A 17500-nucleotide genomic window follows, 5' to 3' on the forward strand; every position below is an offset into this window, starting at 1 on the left:
CTTCCAATCCTTGCTCTTGATTCCCTCCGCTTCAACCATTCACTTGGTAAATATTTAGACTAGATAGACGCTGCTCTCCGTCCTTCTTTCTCCTCCCTTTTTTCCTTTCGTTCCTGCATTATCGGCTCTCCTTTCTCTTTCCTCCTTTCTTCCTTTCTTTCGTTTTCCTTCATTATCGACTCCTGTTTTTTTTTTCCTTCGTGTTCACCGTCAGCGTTCCTCCTCCCTCCTGGCCCCCGTCTTCTCTCCGAGGCGTGATCTACACCCACTCATTAACCGTTATCTCAATCCCAGCAGTGGTACACGATTTAGTGTTCTCGTGGTTTATGTCGCGGTGAAATAACATCCTACTCTCCTCTGTTTACTTTATTTGCCCTATCAGTCATTCTTCCAGACGCGTTGTGTTTGCTTAATACCCCTAATGGAATACTGAGCTCTTTCTCTTTCTCTCTCCCTCTCGTGGATAACCTTTATGCCATCCGCTCATACGTCTTCATCTGGTTGTGGCGTGTAGCATGGTCTTGCCTCACGGAAACACGGGGTTGACGCTCGCCGCTTTGCATTCCGCAGGCAGACCGTCGCTTCATTATGCATGCGTGGCGGGGCGTCCTGCTGGTGGCCGTCAGGGGAATAAGGAGGGTTGTCTCTTGACCACCTTCCCTGACGAGCACCTACTTTCATTTATTCCTGTGCTACCTGTGCTGCCTGAATGCTCCACCTGTCCTGTCACGCTCCCAGGGGCTTAGGGTGAGCTCCTGGCCTCGTGAACAAAGGCAGCGAGGGGGATAAGGAGCACTTCAGGCTGGCGTTCCTCAGGGTACAACAGAGGACCTCTTCACTCTGTCCTCTTTACTGATCCGAATTATCTTGATGCGTTGGTAATTTCTTGTCCCTCTTGCATACCTGGCCCAGCGTGTGACGGGGCCATTATGCCTCAAGTGGGCTGCCCGAGTGCTCTCCTCTACATCGTGTGGGTTATAAATGTCTCCTCAGTTTTATCTCCTCTCGTGGTGATGTGGGTCAGTGAGGGATTTGAGGGCCAGTGCTTGTCTGTAAACCAACACTTGTTCCTCACTAGTCGATGGTTTATGTTGACATGCTAGATTGAGTTGTTGTTTGGCTTTCACGTGTAGCATTGTTGATTTATGGTAGTTGTTCGCGTCTCAGTTTCGAGGATTTGTTTTGATTCTTCGAACATTAATGTCTCAGTAAGTTAGTGGTATCCTCAAACGTTCTTACGTCATATCTTGAATATCTTCAACAAGCTGTAGTGGAGGTTATTAGGATTTACAAGCATTTCTCTTCATTCTAGTGATAGTTTGACCTGGGTTATGTGTCGTTATTAGCAAAATGTCCATAGGGATTTGACCAATCATCTCAGTACAAAGCGTTTCTAATTCCGAGGCCTAATGTGTTGGTTTTATTAGCATGTTAATCTCCATCCTTAATTACTGCCCTCCGTTCCGCCCTTCACAATTTCAGTGTCTTTATTACTGTTCGGTTGTTCCTTTGTACGCATGTTGAGCCTCGTGTTTCTGTTACTCATTTGGTTTCATCTTCCCCGAGTCCTTTCTGAGCTACATTCTATTATCTTATGTTGTTTATTCTTGACGTCTTCATTAACGCTGTATGTCTTCAGACACTTAATTACTGTCGCATGGCACCTCATATATATTCATAGTGTCTTCGTTTTTATTATTCAGATGTCAGCACGTTTTCTGCGTCCCTTTCATCATGTCTTACTTTCTGTGGTTCAGATCTTATGTTTCGTTATACATATATTCAGATTTCATTAGTTCGCATGTCGCATCATACGCATTTTTAACTTGTCTCTGTTAATTAGTTATCGGCATGTGTGTGTGTGTGTGTGTGTGTGTGTGTGTGTGTGTGTGTGTGTGTGTGTGTGTGTGTGTGCGTGCTAATGGCGTGCTCTATGTTTGTGTGCTAATGTGTGCTCTCTGTATTGCAGGGTGTGCGTGTAATGAGTTGGGGTCGACGAGCAGCAGCTGTGACATCGTGAGCGGCAGGTGTCTGTGTAAGAACAACGTGGTTGGGCGAGCCTGCGACAAGTGCAGGGTGAATATCTACCGTTTTTGTGTTTTCAGTTTTCACTTGTGCATTGCGTAAAATCACCAATTCGCACGCCATAACCTAAGTGGCACGCACAGTTGATAATAAGCAACAGAGAATCGCTTGTAAAGTCAGCAGAGTTGTAATAATTAGCTTACTATCAGTGGGTACCTTCAACATCGTGGTATACTGTCACAAACACACAATTTTTTTTTTTTTTTTTTTCAAATAAACCAGAAAAGTACGGTGGTCATGGGAGAGTATCAGTTTTTAACATGTTGCTGTTATTTTTTCTGTACTTTCTGTCAAGTGTGGAATGACCTGTGCAATGACCTACTGTCACCAATAAGAAATACTGATTTTCCATAAACCCAAGGGGAGGGAAAGGGTACGTCCAGTTAGGGTGTTGTTATGACGAGAGAGAGAGAGAGAGAGAGAGAGAGAGAGAGAGAGAGAGAGAGAGAGAGAGAGAGAGAGAGAGAGAGAGAGAGAGAGAGAGAGAGAGAGAGCACGCAACATTTTCAAACTCGTTTCTAGGAGGGCGTAACCATCTTGCTTTAATGTTTGGCCTCGCCCTCCCTAACTAGGACACAGAATCTGTAAATGGTTATCAGGAAATGGTCTCAAGCAAGGTTCTCTTCATTTAGGACACACCGGCACCATTCAGTAGCTCTGTGCAGTACATGACTCGGATGCACGGCCAGATATGAACCCGTGAACACGAATAGCACTGATGTTGCGTTGTTAGTAAGCACTGAGATAAGCACCGTGCACTATGCCCCGTTTGAATATTCCACTTGAATTTAGAATATTTTTTGTTGTACTATTCTAATTAATGAGCACAGACCCGTTTGGAGATGGTGATCAAAATACCCTAGAGTAAACAACAACAACAGTAGGTTCAGGAGGTGGGGTAAAGTTGGCAGTTATCTCATCATCATCATCGTCATATCAGTGTGTGTGTGTGTGTGTGTGTGTCCTGTTTAGATCTTTTTACTCTGGGGTTCTTTTATAAAAGCTTAGTTTTATTGATGATGTTATTCTGTTCATATTATGTCTGTTTCTGGTTATTTTTATCGCTTGTTTTAATTTGTCTTATTTGCGCATATTTATACTTACTAGTTATGGTTAATTAAATAACTGTAGGTAGTTTTTTTTTTTTTTTGTACTTTTCCTGTTTACTTGTTATGTTTCACGTTAGTGTTTCTCCTCATCATGGCGTTTCTTGTTTACTTGATTCTATCGTACTATTTTATTCCCCAGTATCATTCTTTCACAAAATTTCGTCTTCTACCAGTATCATTCATCCACTCATTCTCCCCTTCATATTTGATGATTCCCGTTAACTCTCTTTTACTTTCTACTATACGTACTTTTTATTCATCTCTCGTTCTGAAACTCTCCACACAATTTTCTGATCAACTCCCTCTTTTTTTTTTTCCCCCAATTACTTCATATTTCATACCTTGTACTTAACCTCTCCGAACACTTCTTTTTTCTCGGCTTTATCGATTGTCTGCCACTTCTCCGTCACTTCAAACTGTCTTATTATTATTCCTCGCCTTCAAAAGTGAGTGAGAACAGGTTTTATGAGTGAAGGATCGCCTGTTGGGGCATTAGAGGGTCGCCTTAAGATCACTGGTTGCGTAAGATCGATGGTACTGAAGTATTCTTAGCATATGGAGGATGGAAGTTGTGTGTGTGTGTGTGTGTGTGTGTGTGTGTGTCGCTGTAGCTGATCGGTTCTTCCGTTGCAGGATGGATACTGGGGCCTATCATCGGGCTCCGGCTGTCGTCCCTGTGAGTGTGATCGCCGGGGCAGCATCAGCCCTCAGTGCGATGACGCCACAGGCCAGTGTCGCTGTCGGCCGGGCGTCGGGGGTCCTCGCTGCGACGCCTGTCTGCCCGGGTACTGGGGATTCTCCAGGCAGGGATGCAAACGTAAGTCTTGGCCGCGGGAAAGAGAAAGCATCATTGTGGTATCACTGTTCAGACGAAATTCATATGTTTATTTTCCATGTTGCTGTTGCTTTCTAAGAATATTAGTTACGTGTAAGCTCTGTATTGCCTTGTGCAAACCTAAGTCGTGGATGCTGAAAAAAAAAATGGTCGTGTTGTTGTTGTTGGTGGTGGTGGTGGTGGTGGTGGTAGTGGTGTTGCCGAGAAGGACCAAGTTATGATATATACATTAGTTCCCCTTCATGTTGGCGCTGCTTTTCTGAGCGGCACTCCATTGTTTTGTCGTGCTGGAAGATGGCAGCACACGATAACACATCTCTCTCCCGCGCAGGCTGTGACCCCTGTGGTATTCCCGGCCGCTTCTGTGACCCCAACTCTGGCCGCTGCATCTGCCCCGCCAACACTGAGGGGGACCGCTGTGAGAGGTGCTCCCCGGGCTCCTGGGACTACGACGCCTCCAGGGGCTGCAAGGTGAGGCGCCACGCACTGCAAGAAAGAACGTGCCTATTATTATTATTATTATTATTATTATTATTATTATTATTATTGTTGTTGTAATCATTAGTAGTAGTAGTAGTAGTAGTAGTAACAGTAACATATATGAAAACATCCGTGGTCTTTGTTGCTGCAGTTACGTAGGTGTACACATTTCGCTAGTAGGTAAGCGTTGATTTTTGAGTAGAAAAAAATTAATGTAATGTTCTTTACTCATCTGTATTTAACGATTTTAGTATTTTAATAGTTTGCTTAGGTACGTGAAAACATCCATAGCATTAAATTTGGTACTTGTACATATTTTACAATTTCGTTATAAAAATAAATTTATGCAATGATCTTTCCTGCTTCATTCAGCTCTGCAACTGCTCAGGCGTGGGAGCGTTGAGTCGTCAGTGTGACGCGCGCACCGGCCACTGTACCTGCAAGGAGGGGTACGAGGGGGAGCACTGCGGTAGATGCAGCTACGGGTACTACGGCTTTCCGGTGTGCAGCCCGTGCAAGTGTTTCGAGAGCGGCACCAACCCGCAGAACTGTGATGGCCAAGGTCGATGCCAGTGTGACGAGCGTGGACAGTGCCCGTGCAAGGTAAGGCTCTGGGTGAAGCCTCCAAGCGTCTTGTTACCTTTATCTCTTCTTGACTGTGATAGACCTTGCTGCCTTGCTGACTCCTCTGTTTGACTGGTGTCTTGCCTCATAGGAGAGACTTTCGTAGGTTATCCGTGTGTGAATTAGCATTATATACATTATAAGATTTATGTGTATGAAATAGGCTGTACTAAGTCTTTCTAAATTATTGATATCAACCAGTCAATCAGTCTGCCATTAGGACTCGTTTGACTGGTTGCGATTCCAGGTATTCTAGAAAGGAGGTGCAGGAAATATTTACAACCTCACTGTAAAGCTGCTGGATCTAGATAAATAACGCTCATTTGCTATAGATTGTGTTGCATTTTGAATGATTTTCACATCCATTATCTTTGCAAATCCACATGTTCGAAAATATCTTCATTTCCCGGCAAGCCTGGAGACCTGTGAAGATGTAGGGTTTGGGTGGGCAAGACGAAATACGGTGATTTTTGCTGAAAACAACCGCCATTTTTGTCATCATATTAAAGAAAACCTGCCCTCGACAAGGTTACCACGCTCGTATCCGCAAAGCTGGTTTTTCAAAACGATGGATAAGAAAAAAAAAATGTGAATCAAAATGAAAATCTCAAAATCAAATACCAAATCCTCAGGGAAATAATGTAGTCAAGCTTTAATTGACGTAGTGACTCATTTTCAAGATCAAACGAACCCTTAGAGTAATATAGTGTCAAGCAGGAAAGTCCCTAGACTCCGTAGCATGTTTAGGGATGGAAATCAGAAATCTCCTGCCTGTCACGTAACAGTCTCCTTACTAGTACAGTCTCCTTGCTTCCATAAAACAATCTCCTAAACCCCTGGAGCACCTCAGGTACGGTATATAGCAATCTCCTAACTGCCATTTTGCAGTGAAGGACATTTGAGGATTAAACCTAAACTAACATGACAACTTCTAACGGCGGGATCCCCCCCCCCACACACACACATTCAAGTACATTACAAGAAATTACTCTAGAACACTGTAGATGGGGCCTCCCTGTAACACTTGAACCACTTCAATACTTCGGCCTAATAAATACGTATGATCTGGTTGGCACCCATAGGCAGCGCCGCCAAGCGGCCAAAGGGATAAAACACTCAGCCGTGGGTCCGAAGAACGTGGGGAGAGGTGCGATTTTCTCCACTCACGCAGCTTTTATTCGCATTTATATTGCCAAGATGGGTATTCGATCTTGCTCAGTAACGTACTTTTCAAAAGTGGAATAATTATTTTTTCTTTATTCGCTTTCTCAAGGATCCAGTCTTAAGAGAAGTTCCTTCTTTATGTGGTAAACTCAAAATGTATCTGAGATCTCTATCTGTATTGTACTGGGTTATTCAGGTGGTAGGTTGTGTATGTTTAAATAGTGTGTGTGTGTGTGTGTACAGCAGAACACTGGTGCGCACGCACCCAGGCCATGACGTGCCTGTGACGTGTGTATAACTGCTTGGCCAGGGGAGGAACCAGTACAAGTTACCCAGTCAGTGTGTCGCGTCTATGGGTGGTGTTAGTACGCGTCTGTTTCAACTCCCAGCCTGACAGACTTCGTGTGTGTTTTTTTTTTTTTTTTGTGTGTGTGTAACCACGCCTACACAGTGGCTGCCAAGGCTTACCCATGAGTTAAACCTTCTTTAGTTGGTAATGAGGAAGGCGTGAGCTCTAGCAGTGGACACCCGAAGGCAGCATTGGGTGAAAACAAGCAAAATAAAAAAAAGTTTGGCTGTGAGAAGGTGCTAGACAGCCAGCCATAGTGACGAGGAAGCAGGAAGGTAGATCATCACCCCCACAGGGAAGGTAAGGTCAGGAGGTGTTAGAATAAATTTAGGTAACTTAACTTTTTAATGAATAACTGAACAATCCACGGTTTTAACTCATTTTATCGCATCTCACCTAACCTCCAGCACAATATATCCCTGTGTCAGCCTCGTCTCGTTGCTAAAAACCGTAAAATTTAACTTAATGAAAATGTAAACAATCTGGGTCGTCTCTGTTCATCAGCCATTATTTATCTTATCTGTGAGTGTTTTAAACCAATACTGTCGCAAAGTGGAGCTACATGACCAAGCTTTAATATCCGCGCGTTAGATATACCTGCCATTACTTAGTTTAAGTTTGGCGAGGGTTTAAATGAGTGAGAAGGGTTGGTCGTCCCCTCCACTGGCCCCCCACCGCCATCTTGGATAAGGCTCCCCAACCCCCTCCGGTTCCAATATTTTTTTTTTATTTCCTAAGTATTTTATTTCGACTTGTAGCTAAGATTTTATGGTTTGTAAAAATATTTCGTTGTTTTTTAAGTTATTTGAGCGCGTGTGTTGCGTGAAAAGTGGTGATTTTGGCGTTGTTTTTGTGTAAATAAGAGGGCCGTTTTCGGCGTATTTTTTTACGGTCCCAAAACTAAATCTTTCATTTCAGCCTGTACTAGGTTTTTATTGGTTTTAAAAAATAGTTAGTGTTTTTTTAAGTGTGTTGCCGTCCCGCTCAGTGAAATGCGTGCACCGTACACTTGTTTTTATTCGTGTTCAACTTCCAATAATATTGAATTTTTTTTTCGGTAGATTTTTTATTTGTGCTTGTAGCTCACTTTAAATGGTTTTAGAAAATAGTGCAGATTTTTTAAATTGTTTTCCGTTATGTTTAAGCCAGAATGGGTGGACATTTGAACGATTTTAAATGGGGTGAATGTTCCAACAGTTTCCAAATACTTCTTTTTAAATATCTTTAATACTACTGCGTTTTGAAATGTGTTGTTATTTGTGGCATTAGTTAAAATGTGTGGCAAGTCTGAATTTATAAAGCATTCCTGTCTAGCTGCGTGTTTTAGAGGGGTCATTTTCAAAATGAAATACGTACGTACGTAAATAACGGTCGCTGTGACGTCATCAACCCCCAGCCGTGACGTCATCAGAGTGGTACCTTCCCTAACTCCCTTCTGGTCCCTCCCAGTAAATATTCAGTGTTTTTTTTTTCAAGGTATTTCAAGGTGTGTGTGTGTGTGTGTGTGTGTGTGTGTGTGTGTGTGTGTGTGTGTTGCCTTATCTTTCGTTGTACAGATGGTGATGCAGTGTGTGTTGCTTTGTCTTTCGTTGTACAGATTGTTATGCAGTGTGTGTGTGTGTGTGTGTGTGTTGCCTTGTCTTACGTTGTACAGATGCTTATGCAGTGTTTGTGTGTATGTGTGTGTGTGTGTGTGTGTGTGTGTGTGTGTGTGTGTGTGTGTTGCCTTGTCTTTCGTTGTACAGATGCTTATGCAGTTTGTGTGTGTGTGTGTGTGTGTGTGTGTGTGTGTGTGTGTGTGTGTGTGTGTGTTGAGATATTGCAATGTAACCATACTCGTAATCGAACCCAACCCTGATGCTGTTGCTGCTGCTGCATACTCTAAAGGCGGGTTTTAGCCGGGAATATGCAGCCTAGATTTGTTGAATCGCCGGCCCAGCCGGGGAACTGCTCTGTTGGTCTGAATTGGCGGCCTACTACCTTCCCGTCCTTTTCACATGATCAAATAAGAACATTAATATAAAATTGAAAATAGGAATATTGTTGGAAAGTGTTTTAGTACTAACCATTGACTGTACCATTATATACAATAAATAAATAAAACATTTAAATTTATCAAAATTTTGTAAAATATATTCGGAATTTGTTTATATTGTCACCGAGGAAGCCCTGCGTCCCAGCACGTGTGTACCCTCGGGCTCGTCAAAAACGCTTTGCTCTCTTACTACGACTGCTTTCCAAGGTGACAGATGATTAGCCGGGTTCTCAAGAGTAATCCTTCTGTTAATAATTAAGAAATCTTGTTAATCTGCCATTAGGACAAAAAAAAATAAATAAATAAATAAAAATCCGTATAACTTAACCAGTCTTGAAAATGGTAAAAGTGTTTCAGAATATGGGCCTAAGCTTAGTTCTCGCAAGAGTTTGTAATAAACACTATTATTCCTTCTCGCTAGCCAGGAACGAGTCCACATCCATTTTTTTTTTTTTTTTTTTTTTCTCTCCTCAAGCACAGCAAAATCAGCAATAGCATCCAGGCTGCTCGTCAGAGGACCCCATCTTGATTGTTTTGATCTAGAGGGCCAGCGGCTGCTCTCCGCCGTGTGAATGCTATCGGCTGAAACCTGCCGGCAATTCTGTATGGCTTGAAATAGCCGGGATGAAAAAAAAAAAAAAGCCAGTGTAAACCCCCCCTTAACCTACTAATTTGCACTGACCGTTTCTCGGCAAAATATGACGCTTTTTCATGTGTTATAGATGATGAAGGGATCAGTAGATAAATTAATGAAATAAATAAATCTAAGACTAACGTAACCAAACCCTTGTTTGCAGTTCATGTTTACCTTGTTTGCAGACCAATCCAGTCATCAGATGAAAACGCTAATGTTATTTCAATATTACGTATGCCACAAAAAATGTAACACTTGTTCATTTTCTCTTCTCAGGCCAATGTGGTGGGTCGCAGGTGTGGTAAGTGTAAGGGCGGCACGTTTGGTCTTTCGGTAGACAACCCCTTGGGGTGTACCAGTTGCTACTGCTTCAGGAGGACCACCCAGTGCACTCAGGCAGACCTCACATGGTCCCAGGTACGAGTCACCCTGGGGGAAGGGGCTGGGGATTAGTAGGGGTTGGATGGGGTGTAGGTAGGATATTGTAATGTCTCCATTTCGTACACGGTTTAACAGTAAATGTTCACCATGCATTACACACATTGCTTGTTTAATGAGGGATGGATTGAAATGTAGCTGTAGTTTCTTAATGCCCTTCTTACTTTGGTGGTGGTAATTTATGTAGTCTAACTGGTTGGGTAGTGTTGAGTACAGTGCACACCCTCATAGTCACCTTACAGTAGACATGGTTAATAAGTTCTGCATCACCATGTAATTATTCATTGCCAGTAAAGCAGCACACTAAGGCATATAAAGCAGTGGGAATGGTAAATTAAAATGTACTGTAATTTAACTTCTTACTGGGATTTTTTTTATTTATTTATTTATTTATTTATTTATTCATTTATTTAGTTATTTTTTTTTTCTAATAAGGCTTATGCTTCTCTCTCATAAATGTTCTTCATTCCACTTTGAGACATACAAAAATTATAAATTTGATATTTCCCTTGTATCATTAGAAGTAAACTTCTGGTTATGGTTGAATGCCTTTTCTGCATGCATCAAGCTCATCCTTGATCTGTCTTCACAAAACTGGCATTTGTTGATACCTAACTTTTTAGAGGAGATTTGGTTGTAGTTTGCTGGTGATGGTGATGTTTTATTTTCTAACTGCTAAGTATTAATTACTTAAGATAGATTCTGTTCAACAGTCCTTCCAAATATATATCACCCTTTGCCATTCTTTCCTAATATCTGATCATTGCTCGTCTCTTACACCCTCTGAAGTGAAGCATTACCCAAGCACCATTGTTCATCACAGGTACACACAAGTTCATCAGTAACAGCACACACTGTCACCCTCCATGAAGCACACCTTCACCTCTCTTCATTTGTTGTCATCCAATGCCTTGCATACTACTACTGCTACTATTACTACTACTACTACTACTACTACCACCACCATCAGCATCATCACCACCACCACTATCATCTACATCACCACCACCACCCTCCTGCCCACCGGTGTCTGTTAGCAGTGCCCTTCCACCCTGCTTCTTACACCCACCCCACACCCCATCCACCACCCCACCCACCACCACCCCTTTACAGCTGAGGTTGCTGGAGCGCCGAGTTCTGAGTGTGGAGTTCCGTCGCCAAGTGTCAGGAGAGAGACCAGTCCGTCCACCTATAGTCGTAGTTCGGCCTTGGAACACCCAGGAGATATGTTTTATCAATGTAATTACTGTTGCAGACTGACAAGCCACATCTTTGCTTCCCTTATGTAATGTTCTCTATGTATATGTGACTGTTATCTGTGTATATTCTGTGTTTTGTATATATATATATTGTCAATTTTTTTTATTTATTTATTTATTTACTTTTTTTTCTGTGGTGTCTTCAGGTGTATTGCTCAATCTGCTGAATGTTGCTGTTTGTTGTTGATCCTTTTGTTATTATCATTACAATTATTATTGACAGTCTTGAGAAACATGGTCAGCTTACCAGCCATTCAATGATGATGAACTTGCAGGTTGTGAATAGGCAGTAAAACTTTGTAAGGTTAAATGATCAACTCAAAAATTTTAGATAATGTAGAGCAGCTGATATCTCAACTGGGCTACAGTATTTAAAGAAGGGTGACATGAATGAAGAGACTAAAACATTTATATCCATAGTAGAATATTGAAAGAAAAACAATGACATTAAAAAGTAGATACAATATACTGTAACAACAAGGATCTCTTTGGTGTGTGTGTGTGTGTGTGTGTGTGTGTGTGTGTGTGTGTGTGTGTGTGTGTGTGTGTGTGTGTGTGGATGGGGTTACATGAGCATAAAAACATGAATGTGTGTGGGCACACGTGTGCACATTTGTGTGTGTGTGTGTGTGTGTGTGTGTGTGTGTGTGTGTGTGTGTGTGTGTGTGTGTGTGTTCTATTAGCTTTTGTACATTGCTTTATTTCCAGAGTGTTTGTAACACTATTGATGTTTCTTTCAGTTTCAAATATTGCTGTATGATCAAGAAGTTGCAGTAAAGAAATTTCTTTTACAGTGATGCCATCAAGATGTAGTTTTTTCTTTACAATTTTATTATCAAATATATATATGTAAGAAATGCATAAAAGTTTCCATTATATACAAGTTTATCTGAATTGTGCTAAACTTTTATCAGGTAGTATCATTACATGCACTCAAGTAATTACTTTCCATTCACCAAATATGAAAATGTAACTGCAAATTATATTTTTCTGAAATAACCAAAAACCAACGACTGACTGTCTCTGGTGCCATTAATAAGCCACAGTTTTCCAAACCAAGGAATCCACATGACCCCTGCACTTGCTTCTTCCAGTTAGCACTTCCTGGGGAGAGAATCCTCAGCTTTGGCTCAGGAGAGACGCGCCTCAATGTAACCAATCAGCTTCATGTCATCCCGGGAACAGAAGGAAACGTGTCCATTGCCTCCTCGCTGTTGTTTGATGCCCCACTGTACTGGCAGCTTCCCAGGGAATTCATGAGAGACAAGGTGAGTTAGCTACAAGTAATCTAAATGTTCTGCAAGGTGGATGAAATGGTTCTGATGCTGTCGAGGAGGCTGATACAGCTTTGAAGTTGGCATCAGTTTCAGGTTTCCTGTGGTGTGTGATTATCTGTCGATTTTTTATATTTCCATTTTCTGATATGTGTGACCTGCTACTGGAAAGACAGTTTAGTGTTTTAGATTCAGCAACAACATCATGATGCTGAGAACTTTACCATTACTGTTACAGGTCAAGTCTTACAATGGTTACCTCAGATTCAGGACAGAGAGCAATGGTGGCAGGAGGGTTTTCCCTGAACAGATCCTACAGACCTATCCACTTGTCTCTCTGCAAGGCAACTGGCAGCTGGTGCTTGAGTATTACCCACCCACCTTATCTCCTGATGGCCGCTATGAAGTAAAGTTAGTACAGGCTGTTTGCTTTATGTTTGCTAAGTGTTGCTTCTATGTATCTTGCTATTTTGCTAAATTATTTATCACTCCATAAATAAGGAAAAGTATCACCATCATTTGTTTCCCATTCACTTTCTGTGTTTCTCCTACTGCATAATATTCAGATTTTTCAGGTCTTTATTGATTGACTTTAATATCCATTACTAAACATTTTTGCCTGGAATCCACCACAAACATACATCATTTACAGTCGGATTCTCTAGCATCCATTCCTTTGCACATATCCTGTAATTCCGTGTGTCTCCAACCTCTGCTCCTGAACATACAGCATACACTTATCCCCATCTTTTTACATTCACTTTAAGGGTTTTCTCTCATTCACTCCCTTTGCTCTCATTCATCCAGGTTACATGAGGATCACTGGCATCTCAAGAATGATCCAAGGCGTGTGACTCGAGAAATGATGATGATTGCACTCCAGAACATCCAGCACCTGCTCATCCGTGCCACACATGCCTCGGATGCAACCTCTGCCACGTAAGAGTGAAAGACAGACAAGAGTTTCTTTTTCAATCTGGGCATCTCTTAAGAATTTATGCCCATGGAAGGTGATGGAAAGGGCATAAAGAAATATGTTGTTCATTTATCTTGTCATTATTATTTGTTTTCATATTCCAGAGAGTAATAATTGTGGTCATTATCTTTAAAAGTGTATTGTGCTGCATTTCCTTTTAAGATAGCTTTTCATGATTGAATTTGTGCAGGAGAACAGACAATATATATTCAACTGAACATTACTCACATTTGAATATCACTGAAAGGTTAACCAATGGAAGTAAAAACACCCTTGAAAACCCCAAAAACATCCAAAATCATCCTTGAAAACATCTGAAAACACACACAAAAAAAATCCTGGAAAACCACAAAAACACACTAAAACATCCAGAAACATATCCAAAAACTTCTAAAACACCAAGAAACACCCTTGAATACCATGAAAATACCCAAAATGTAAAAATATAAAAAATACCAAAAAACATACAAAAACTTCCAAAAACATCAATAAAACACACTTTTTAACAAAATTTACCCTAAATTTACTCTTATAGTTGCCTTCATTTTCCACACATGACATAAAGCATATATTTGCCAATTAGGTCGAGATCTCAAGCATCCACTGCCTAAATGGCATTATTGTCTAGTGCTTTATTAAGATTTTATTAGCAAAAAATTATATGACAGCCTTTGAAACCTTTAGTAGTGTAGTATGCAGTAATAAAAAAACTCGTGTTTCCCCTTGTGTTACATTACCTCATTGTGGTGCTATAACCCAGTCAATCTCAAACTTTTAATTAAGACTGCAAGATGTTGCCATGGACATTGCGGCCGAGGGGTCTCCCATGTCCTCTCGCGTGGCACTGGGCGTGGAGCAGTGCATCTGTCCCACAAGCTACTCGGGAACCTCCTGTCAGAATCCCAATGTTGGTATGTGGCTTGTTTCATCCTCACGTGAAAAATTTCAATATAGATGTTTACCTCCCTTGAGGGTGGAATTCAGTGTGCTGTATTAGGAACTTGTTGAATGATATGTTTTAAAATGGTTTAGTTTTTTTCTTATAGTAAGCTGATGCTTGTCTTACAGAGTGATGTTTAAACTGAGACTTTAATATCTTTCCTCAGTAATCTTGTTTAGACCATTAGTTAGTCTGATTTAAGTAGGCCGTTATGTGAGCTATGTGTTTCATATTTTAACGTGTGACAGCACTTAGGAAATTTTTTTTTATATTCATTGCAGCATGTGCACATTTTCTGAAAAATTCTCCTGTTTGTCCTTAGGTCATTACCGTTGGTACAAGAAGGACTATATTGTGTCAACCATAATTATTGACCTGGTGGGCGAGGCACGGCGCTGCGAGTGTAACGGACGCTCAGAGACTTGCGACTCAGAGACAGGAGTGTGCCAGGTGTGTGGTGAAGCTCAGCAAGGCACCCCACAGAAGTCCTGCCAACTATTTCAGTTTGCTTAATGTGCTGATAGTCTTTTCCTTCAGCTGTGTGTGCAATGCTTGAGTTATTAGGAGTTAAATTTTGTACAATTAAATTGAATGAAAATTTCATCCTTACCCAGAACTGCAGAGATAACACAATGGGTCCGAACTGTGAGGTTTGTGTCACTGGCTATTATGGTAATCCTGACCTGGGTCCCTGCAAACCATGTGCCTGCCCCACTCGCTTACAAAACTTTGCTGAGACCTGCCAGGCCGACCGCTATGCCGAATACGTCTGCAACTGTCGGGTTGGCTACACTGGGAACAGATGTAACAGGCAAGTAATAAACATAATCATTCTTCACTGTGTAATTTTTTATTGTTCTTTCTTTCTTAAGTTAGACAGTTACGTAACATGTATTTTGTATGTAAGACTGAACAATGTTCAGCATATTTTGTATTTGTAATTAGCTCTGCTCCTCAGTTTCTTGAGTCGATAAATATTTAAACTACTTAGCAATATTCATTTAAAATAAACTTAGGTTAGTGTACATGAATACAATGTACAATATTTGCCATCATTTCAGGTGTGCATATGGGTACTATGGAAACCCCTCACAGCCAGGAGGGTCATGTGTGCCTTGCAACTGTGACCCATTTGGCAGTGTGCATGAGGGTTGTGACAATCAGGGCCAGTGCACCTGTAAGGAAGGCATCCAAGGCAGAGACTGCTCCCAGTGTGCTCCACGACACATCACCTCTGCCACTGGCTGCCAGTGTAAGTATTTAGTCTGTTGTAGATATCTGAGAAAGTGGCATTGAAAATTAGCTTATGTTGTTCAGTCTCAAATGAAGATATTGATAATTTTTGTCATAAAGAAAGCATCTTTGTCGTGATTTAATAAGTTTTGTTGAAGTGAAAAATATACCTATAAGAATCAAACATAAAACTTGAAATGATCTTTTGAAAACTCATCCATGTGATTGCACTGCAGCATGTGTAGATGGATGTGTTGATGTTCTTCTTGATGAGGTGGAGGAGATGATTGAGGCAGCCACTTCTGTTGATGTAACAGGCATCATTCCTGCCCCGTGGTCATCACTTCGAGAGGTGAGGATCCTTCTCCATTCTATTCATTGGGCCACTTGCCCTCTAAAACCCTTTTTTGTATGTGTCATACTGTGATTTTGTTTTCATACTATAAAGAAAGAAATAGCTCATATGCTGTGAGTGACTGCAGGTTACAGTTTAGTACTGAATTAAGAGTGAAATACTGGGTGAAAATTGCTTTAGTTTCCCTTCACTTCTAACTTTTTCTTTTCTCTTCTGAGTTTTGTTTGCTACCTTTCCTAGTTTGTCTTCCCATCCTTCTGTTTTGTTCCTCCTTAGCCATGATTCACAGAATACTCATGTTACTGCCCACAGATTCACAACATCACCAAGGTTTTACGATACCAACTGAACCGTTACCACAGCAGTGTTAACACATCCCAGAAGCTGATTGTAGATTTCAACCTTGATTACATTGCCCGAGACCACTTGAGAAAGGTGAGAAAGGATTGTGGATTTTGGAGTTTTACCAGCAGAATGCTTTTTCAGATTACTCTTTTGGATTTTATCATTATTTATGTATCACAACTTAGAAAATCAGGTCATGAAAATATACAGGTAATGTCTTAGTTAACTAAATGAAAAGCTCTCACTGAACTTTGATATTATATTCATGTGATTATTGCTGGACTGTTGTTTTAGACTAAAGTTTTGATTCTCTTTTCTCTCTTCTTGTAGGCCAAGGCACTGCTGGACATTGCCAGGATGACATTCCCTCCAATAGCCACACTCAAGTCTGATGCTCAGGGTGTCCTTGACTTACTGAACAGCTTGTATATCCAAATTGATGGTTAGTCTTGTTTGTAGAATTATTGTGATGGGAAATAATTAGTCAAACCTAAGAAGTTATTTCATGTATGGAATAAGTGTCCTATAGATACTTTTTTCTTCAATTAATGGGAAACCAATATATTCTGAATCCACTTTTATATTCTTCTCAGAGACCATTGCATACCTCAAGAATTATGCCATAGGGGAGACACCAAACATTTCAATAGGAGTTGCCCTGGAGGAGGCTGAGATGATCCTCAAACAGATTCAGATGAGGAACTTTACTCTGGTGAAGATTGGTGCTGATGCTGAGCTGAGGTGAGTCAGACAGAGAGAGTTGTGCTTGGTTGGTCTGAGGAACCACTTGGGGATGAGATGTTGTGTAGATATTGGGAATAAGTATTATTGTGATGTGTGAATTGTATTTTCTTAAGGACAAGATAAAATATCTTGTATATCCTATTTAAAACTACCATATAAGATAATAGTTTTGAAAACACATGCTTACAATTTACATCCAGGAAATTATGAAAATAAGAAGTATCAGCACTTTATGTCCAATTCTAGAAAAGCTGAATTGTTGCTTGAGAGAATAAAGAAGATGGATCAGACCAATCCTCTCATCCAGGACATCAACTTTCGGGTCGGTGACTATGAGAGTAAACTGAAGGAAATGCGGGAAAGGATACGAGTCTCCAACCTTAAGATAGACCAGGTGAGGAAGGTGTAAGGAGAAAAGTGGACAGAGCTGTGGAATACATGAGAAACACTCAAGTAAGAGAGTAAGAGGGCTAAATTATGCAAGAATTAAGTTATGGACAGAGAAAAGTACAGTATGTGTTCTGGCATCTATTCTTGAACACTTGGGGTTTTAGTGATGACTAATTTCAAGGGCTAGAAAGATAAATAATTTTCTCATGGATATTTTCTCACTGATGATGC

At 40.9% G+C, this 17500-nt stretch overlaps 1 protein-coding gene across 5 annotated transcripts in view; it reads left to right on the top strand.

Moving 5' to 3' along the window:
- LOC135109688 (laminin subunit alpha-1-like) overlaps window positions 1-17500 on the top strand; it is a 70344-nt gene that overhangs the window by 38126 nt on the left and 14718 nt on the right. For 3 of the 5 annotated variants that reach the window (XM_064021239.1, XM_064021240.1, XM_064021241.1), the window contains 18 exons: window positions 1970-2076; window positions 3828-4011; window positions 4361-4500; window positions 4882-5112; window positions 9592-9732; window positions 10867-10992; window positions 12107-12280; window positions 12525-12697; window positions 13094-13225; window positions 14046-14173; window positions 14525-14652; window positions 14817-15013; window positions 15264-15454; window positions 15672-15787; window positions 16103-16225; window positions 16466-16577; window positions 16729-16876; window positions 17126-17273. In XM_064021239.1, the coding sequence (XP_063877309.1) occupies window positions 12269-12280; window positions 12525-12697; window positions 13094-13225; window positions 14046-14173; window positions 14525-14652; window positions 14817-15013; window positions 15264-15454; window positions 15672-15787; window positions 16103-16225; window positions 16466-16577; window positions 16729-16876; window positions 17126-17273 (1608 nt within the window). In that variant the 5' untranslated portion in view covers window positions 1970-2076; window positions 3828-4011; window positions 4361-4500; ... (2 more) ...; window positions 10867-10992; window positions 12107-12268. Of the gene's footprint in view, window positions 1-1969; window positions 2077-3827; window positions 4012-4360; window positions 4501-4881; window positions 5113-9591; window positions 9733-9770; window positions 10993-12106; window positions 12281-12524; window positions 12698-13093; window positions 13226-14045; window positions 14174-14524; window positions 14653-14816; window positions 15014-15263; window positions 15455-15671; window positions 15788-16102; window positions 16226-16465; window positions 16578-16728; window positions 16877-17125; window positions 17274-17500 lie in introns of those variants that run through there. The other 2 variants (XM_064021242.1, XM_064021243.1) reach the window with 2 other exon arrangements.

This window comes from Scylla paramamosain, chromosome 19, assembly GCF_035594125.1.
Source record: "Scylla paramamosain isolate STU-SP2022 chromosome 19, ASM3559412v1, whole genome shotgun sequence".
Taxonomy (NCBI): domain Eukaryota; kingdom Metazoa; phylum Arthropoda; class Malacostraca; order Decapoda; family Portunidae; genus Scylla; species Scylla paramamosain.